This window comes from Hippoglossus stenolepis, chromosome 11 (genome assembly GCF_022539355.2).
Source record: "Hippoglossus stenolepis isolate QCI-W04-F060 chromosome 11, HSTE1.2, whole genome shotgun sequence".
Taxonomy (NCBI): Eukaryota; Metazoa; Chordata; class Actinopteri; order Pleuronectiformes; family Pleuronectidae; genus Hippoglossus; species Hippoglossus stenolepis.
Genome location: NC_061493.1, coordinates 679,705 through 686,756, shown reverse-complemented (window position 1 = coordinate 686,756; position 7,052 = coordinate 679,705). Strand labels below are relative to the sequence as shown.

Here is a 7,052-nt window from a genome sequence, read left to right as displayed (position 1 = left end):
CTACCATTCCCTCTCAGCAATACCCTATGAGAGAGAGTGTGTGCAGATAGAGAATTTGTGTGTACAAATTGCATCCTATAGTAAATGCAGCTAACTAAATCGTGGGGTCTGCAGTTTAAAAAAAAAAGTTTAAACCATGTGTGTTACGTCCAGTCCTGCGTACTAGTTAAGTTGGCCTGATATTTATCATTTATTCTTCTGTTCTGTGTTGTGATTGGTTTCTCATCTCTCCTCTCGTTTCAGACTCCTCACTCCCTGCCTTGTGTGTGCTCCACCTTGTTGATTGTCTGCTCCTCCCCGATTGTTTGCACCTGTTCCTCATCACCTAGTGTATTTAGTCTGTGTGTTCCTGTGTCGCGTTGCCAGTTCGTCTTTGTTTCCCCGTGTCTCAAGCGTCCCAGCGATTTCCATGATAATTAAGTCTCTAGTGATTCCGACCCCGGTCTGTGTAATCGACTCCGCTTTTGCTTCTTCCCTGTCGGTACCTCTGCCTGTTCAACATTTGTCTACCCGTGTATCGAACTTGGACTGGATCTTCACCGAACCCTGCTACTGCCTGACACTCATTGGAATTGTGTGTTTGTTATTGGACTGCCTCACCTGTGTATCGAACCTGGACTGGATCTCCTTTGACTTCTGCTGCTGCCCGACACTTATTGGAATATTGTGTTTGTTACTGGACTGCCACTCCGTGTACCGAAACCATACAGTAAAAGTTATTCTTGATCATCTCTGTCTCCGAGTCGAGCATTTGAGTCCAACACATCTCAGTACATTACAGTACGAACTGGCCATAAAGATGGATTCAGCCGACTCCGATTCCGTGCCTGCTGCCCTGCAGGCACAAGGCAGACGACTTCATCAGACGGAGGAACAATTTAACGCGGTTCGCCTCGAGATGCAAGGGATGTCGGAACGCCAGGAGAATGTTCTGACTGATCGGTTCCAACAGCTCATGGATCGTCTTGACACCTTCACCGCTCCGAGTGCTGTTCTAGAGCCAGCTTCAGCCACAGCTCCAGCTCCAGTTTCACTTCCCACTATTGCTCCGCCTGCTATCCCAGATTTTCTGGGGATTCTGGAGACTGTCGGGCCTTTCTGGTCCAGTGTGGTCTCCACTTTGAATTAAATGCACCATCTTTCCAGACAGAACGCTCCAAAGTGGCTTACGTGATATCATATCTCTCTGGCAGGGCAGAGAAATGGGCGACTGCCGAGTGGGCAAGAAACTCGCACGTCTGCTCCTCGGTTCAGCTGTTTACGAATACACTGAGCAAGATCTTCAACACCACTAACCCAGGTCGAGAGGCAGCGAGAGCACTGATGGGATTTCGCCAGGGCAATCGGCGTGTCTCTGATTATGCCATTGGATTTCGCACATTGGCGACCGATAGTGGCTGGAATGAGGAATCCTTGTTTGACGCATTCCTGTATGGGTTAGCGGAGCCCATAAAGGATCAGTTAATCAATCGCGAATTGCCAGAAGATGTGGACTCTCTCATAGCACTGGTCGTCAAGATTGATAAACGTCTCCAGGATCGTGGGAAATCCAGGCCTGACTATTCTGCACCTTTCCAGAGGGGACAGTCGACTACCACTCAACAGTCCCGGCGAGCTCCGGCTCGGTTCACACCCGCGGCCGTCGCACCAGCGCCCTCTGTGGGTACGGAGGAGCCAATGCAGCTGGGTCGAACCAAGCTCAGTCCAGAGGAGTGTCAACGTCGAGTCCGTGAGGGAAGATGCATCTATTGTGGGCAGATGGGCCACTACCTCTCAGGCTGTCCAGTGAAGGACCAGGCAACTGCAAGATATACACTGGTGAGCCACACTACTGTTTCTTCTGTTCGACCTCTCATGCAAGCAGTGCTTATCACACCATCTCAGACTGTCATTTATCCTTTCTTAGTTGACTCCGGGGCTGACGAGAGCTTTATGGACTGGAGGTTAGCTAAGAAATTAAATTTAAAATGAATTCCTCTTCCCAAGCCATTAGAGGCTCACGCTCTAGATGGACGCTTACTGTGTAAAATAACTCACCGGACTGATCCGATTCAAATGACTATCTCCAAAGAACATACTGAATCTCTGAGCTTTCACCTTTTTAACTCTCCATCACACCCTCTCATTCTGGGTTTTCCATGGCTCTCCAAACATAACCCCCACATGAACTGGGTCACAGGGGAAGTAACAGGTTGGGACAGGAAATGTTCTGTCACCTGCATTCGTGCCGTTTCTATCTCCAAAGTATCCCACTCCTCTGATGTTTCATCTCCCAGCTGTCTGGAACTTCCTGTTTCTCGTTCTGCTGTCACCTCGCCTCACACAGCTTCTTTGGACTCCGATTTCCCAGACCTCTCCAGAGTGCCTCCATGGTACCTAGACCTCAAGGAAGTCTTCAACAAGACTCGGGCTACCTCTCTACCGCCTCATTGACCTTATGACTGTGCCATTGACCTGCTACCAGGTAGTTCACCCCCTAGGGGGCGCCTCTATTCTTTGTCTTCCCCGGAGGTAAGGACTATGACCGAATATATTGACTCTTCCCTGGCAGCGGGACTTATTCGGCCGTCCTCCTCTCCTGCCGGAGCTGGGTTCTTCTTCGTTGCCAAGAAAGATAAGACGCTCCGCCCCTGTATTGATTATTGGGGATTGAATGAGATAACCATCAAGAATCGGTATCCTATTCCCCTCATCTCCTCTGCGTTTGAGCTACTAAAGAACACTAAGGTCTTCACCAAGCTGGACCTGAGGAACGCCTATCACTTGGTGAGGATAAGAGAAGGGGATGAATGGAAGACGGCCTTTAATACCCCCAGTGGTCACTATGAGTACCTTGTGATGCCATTCGGTTTATCTAACGCGCCAGCGGTATTTCAGGCGTTGGTTAACGACGTACTCCGCGACATGTTGAATAAATATGTCTTTGTTTATTTGGATGATATCCTCATCTTCTCCCCAGATGAGGACACTCATGTCCAGCATGTTCACCAGGTTCTCCAGCGTCTTCTCACCCACCAACTCTTTGTAAAGGCAGAGAAGTGTGAATTTCATGTGTCCTCCGTCGCTTTCCTAGGGTTCATCGTCTCTCAAGACAACATCCAGATGGATCCGGCAAAGGTTAGCGCTGTGACTGAGTGGTCTACTCCTACTTCTCGCAAACATCTCCAACGCTTTCTGGGTTTTGCTAATTTTTACAGACGTTTCATTAGAAACTTCAGCACTATTGCTTCCCCATTGCATAACCTGACCTCCTCCAACATGAAGTTTCAGTGGTCACTACCGGCTGAGAGAGCTTTTCAAAAATTGAAGGAGACATTTACTACTTCCCCGGTCCTCACACTCCCGGACCCTAGTCTTCAGTTCATGGTTGAGGTTGATGCCTCTGACGTAGGAGTTGGGGCGATCCTCTCTCAAAGATCACAAGTGGACAAGAAACTCCATCCCTGCGCCTTTCTCTCTCGGAAACTCTCTCCCGCTGAACGAAATTATGATGTGGGGAATAGGGAGTTGCTGGCTATTAAAGTGGCCCTGGAGGAATGGCGTCATTGGTTGGAGGGAGCAGAGCAGCCGTTCTTGGTTTGGACTGATCACAAAAACCTTGAGTACATCCGGTACGCCAAACGACTCAATTCCAGACAGGCCAGGTGGGCTTTGTTTTTTAATCGATTTAATTTCTCCTTGTCATATCGCCCTGGTTCCAAGAATGCTAAAGCAGATGCACTGTCTCGTCTGTTTGACCCTGGTTCTGCCCCGAGGTTCCCCTCTAATATCTTGCCTCTATCCTGTGTGGTAGGGGCCGTTACCTGGGGAATTGAACAAAAGGTCAGACAGGAAAATATTAATTGTCAGGTGCCGGAGGGCTGTCCCCCGAACCGGTTGTTTGTGTCTGTTCCACTTCGTTCCCAGGTCATCCATTGGGCTCATACCTCCCGGGTTTCTTGTCACCCTGGGATACGGCGGACTCTCTTTGTGGTCAGACAACGCTTCTGGTGGCCATCCATGGAGGGAGAGGTCAGGGAATATGTGACTGCCTGTGCCGTGTGTGCTCAGAACAAGAGCTCGCGACGTCCACCCTCTGGGCTGCTGCAGCCACTTCCTGTGCCCCATCGCCCCTGATCTGACATCTCTCTGGACTTTGTTACCGGGTTGCCTCCCTCGAAAGGTAACACCACTATCTTAACAGTTGTTGATCGATTCTCTAAGATGGTTCATTTCATTCCCATGCCCAAGCTGCCTTCTGCCAAAGGAACTGCGGAGGCTGTCCTGTTGCATGTTTTTCGCATCCATGGGTTTCCGAAGGATGTGGTGTCAGACCGGGGTCCACAGTTTGTTTCCCAGTTCTGGAAGGCGTTCTGTTCCCTCCTCTGCGCCACAGTCAGTCTCTCCTCCGGATACCATCCCCAGTCCAACGGCCAGGCGTAGTGGATGAACCAGGAACTGGAGACCGGACTGCGATACCTTGTCTCCCAAAACCCGGCTACCTGGAGTAATCATCTCATCTGGGTAGAGTACGCACACAATACTTTACCCAGTTCATCTACTGGCCTTTCCCCATTTCAGTGTGCCTATGGCTACCAACCACCACTGTTCCCCGACCTAGAGAAGGAAGTCAACGTCCCCTCTGCCCAGAGGTTCATCCATCAGTGCCGTCGGGTCTGGAGTGGGGTCCATGAGGTCCTCCTAAGAAGCTCAGTCCGTGCAAGAAGGATGGCGGACCGACGACGGACTCCTGCACCCACGTACCAACCTGGCAATAGAGTTTGGCTGTCCACCCGTGACATTCCCCTACGTGTGGAGTCCCGCAAGTTGGCCCCCCGGTTTATTGGTCCGTTCCCCATCTCCAGGATCATCAACCCCGCTGCAGTGCGACTCAAGCTTCCCAGGTCAATGAGGGTGCATCCCACCTTCCACGTGTCCCGGATCAAGCCTGCATTGGAGAGCCCATTGGTCCCTCCCACCAAGCCCCCTCCTCCTCCCAGGATCGTCCATGGAGGTCCGGTGTACACGGTCAAACGCCTCTTGGCAGTTCGCCACCGCGGTCGCGGTCGCCAATACTTGGTAGACTGGGAGGGGTACGGTCCTGAGGAGAGGGCGTGGGTCTCAACGAAGAACATTGTTGACCCGGCCCTCATTCAAGACTTTAACCGCCTTCATCCTGACCAGCCTGGGACGTCCGGTGCCGTCCCTAAGGGGGTACTGTTACGTCCAGTCCTGCGTACTAGTTAAGTTGGCCTGATATTTATCATTTATTCTTCTGTTCTGTGTTGTGATTGGTTTCTCATCTCTCCTCTCGTTTCAGACTCCTCACTCCCTGCCTTGTGTGTGCTCCACCTTGTTTATTGTCTGCTCCTCCCCGATTGTTTGCACCTGTTCCTCATCACCTAGTGTATTTAGTCTGTGTGTTCCTGTGTCGCATTGCCAGTTCGTCTTTGTTTCCCCGTGTCTCAAGCGTCCCAGCGATTTCCATGATAATTAAGTCTCTAGTGATTCCGACCCCGGTCTGTGTAATCGACTCCGCTTTTGCTTCTTCCCTGTTCAACATTTGTCTACCCGTGTATCGAACCTGCACTGGATCTTCACCGAACCCTGCTACTGCCTGACACTCATTGGAATTGTGTGTTTGTTATTGGACTGCCTCACCTGTGTATCGAACCTGGACTGGATCTCCTTCGACTTCTGCTGCTGCCCGACACTTATTGGAATATTGTGTTTGTTACTGGACTGCCACTCCGTGTACCGAAACCATACAGTAAAAGTTATTCTTGATCATCTCTGTCTCCGAGTCGAGCATTTGAGTCCAACACATCTCAGTACATTACAATGTCCTCCTGTGAGATTTGTGTGGGCAGGACCCAAAGAAAAACAGGAGAAGCTGTCATGGTTATGACTTTGGACTATATATTTTCTCCACTTGTTGCCTCTTTGAGAAAGAGTGTTTTCAGTTTTGATTATGACTTCCTTGTGTTTCGTGTCTATCCCTGTGTTTATGTTTGTATTCGACCCGTACCTGTGTTTCATGTTGTCCCACTCCGTTTCCCACTCTGTTTCTTTCTGTGTTTCATTCTGTGTTTAGATTTGTTTTCTCCATGTGTTCTGTTTCCTGTTTTATTTTGTAGTTAGGGTTAGCCTTGTGTTTTCCATTTTCACTTCCTGTCTTTGTCCTGTTTCCTGCCCTTGTGATTGTCTGCACCAATCCTCATGTGTTCCACCTGTGTTCAATTACCTCTGCCTTCCCTGTGTTTATCTAAGTCTCTTTGCTTCCCTTTGTCCTTTTTGGTTCGTTGTTGTTTATGCATCGTCATTTGTGCTTGTCATTCTTCTGCGTCATCTCCATCTCTCGTGAGTTTTCCCCAGTGTGATCTATGTTTTTTTCAGTTTAGACTTTTGATATCTACTTCTAGTTGTTTTTTCTGTTTAGTTGATTCTTTCCATTAAAAGGACACTTTTTGTTGAAAAGTCTCTGTCTCTGCATTTTAGGTCCACCTGCTCCACAAAACCTGACAGAAGCAGAGACATGGTCAGAGGCACCAAGTAAATACCGGTTTGAGTGGCATTGTAACCCATGTGAAACATATGGCTACTAAAACCATTTATATAAATAAGAGAGGTAGTGTGTTGTGAGGCGTGTGATGCACTGTTGCACACCCCAATGTATATAATGCGTTCCATTATACCTCGGAGCACCGAAAGACTTCATACCAGAATAACCTGAGTTTATAGCTTTCCAGTAGGACAGTTAGAACAATGTTTACTTTAGCCAGCTGACCATTGTTAGCAAAACCAGTTAATAATAATGCATTACGCTGCATTTCATGCTTAAATATACTGTAGTAACACGTCCACAGACAGTAATTGGACAGGGAAGGGACAGTTGTGTCACCATTATATTTAAGCTCTGTCAGACCGACTTTGTCAGATAATAATCTTCAGTTGTACCTTGGCGTCATCAGGTGATTCAGCCTTTTAATCACATTAACGTTATATGCCAAACCTGATGGTACACTGAGGCATAAGGTTAATCTGACTGGCTACTGACTTGTATGACAGTACCA

The 7,052-nt window shown here is 48.8% G+C and overlaps 1 protein-coding gene across 1 annotated transcript; it reads left to right on the top strand.

Moving 5' to 3' along the window:
- Positions 1 to 799: 799 nt before the first annotated feature.
- Positions 800 to 5,476, top strand: LOC118117281. The gene is given in 7 exon segments (XM_035169390.2): positions 800 to 1,101; positions 1,194 to 1,943; positions 2,277 to 3,822; positions 3,907 to 4,011; positions 4,204 to 4,374; positions 4,561 to 5,193; positions 5,423 to 5,476. Coding segments are annotated over 7 exon segments (3,561 nt in total).
- The last annotated feature ends 1,576 nt before the right edge of the window (positions 5,477 to 7,052 follow it).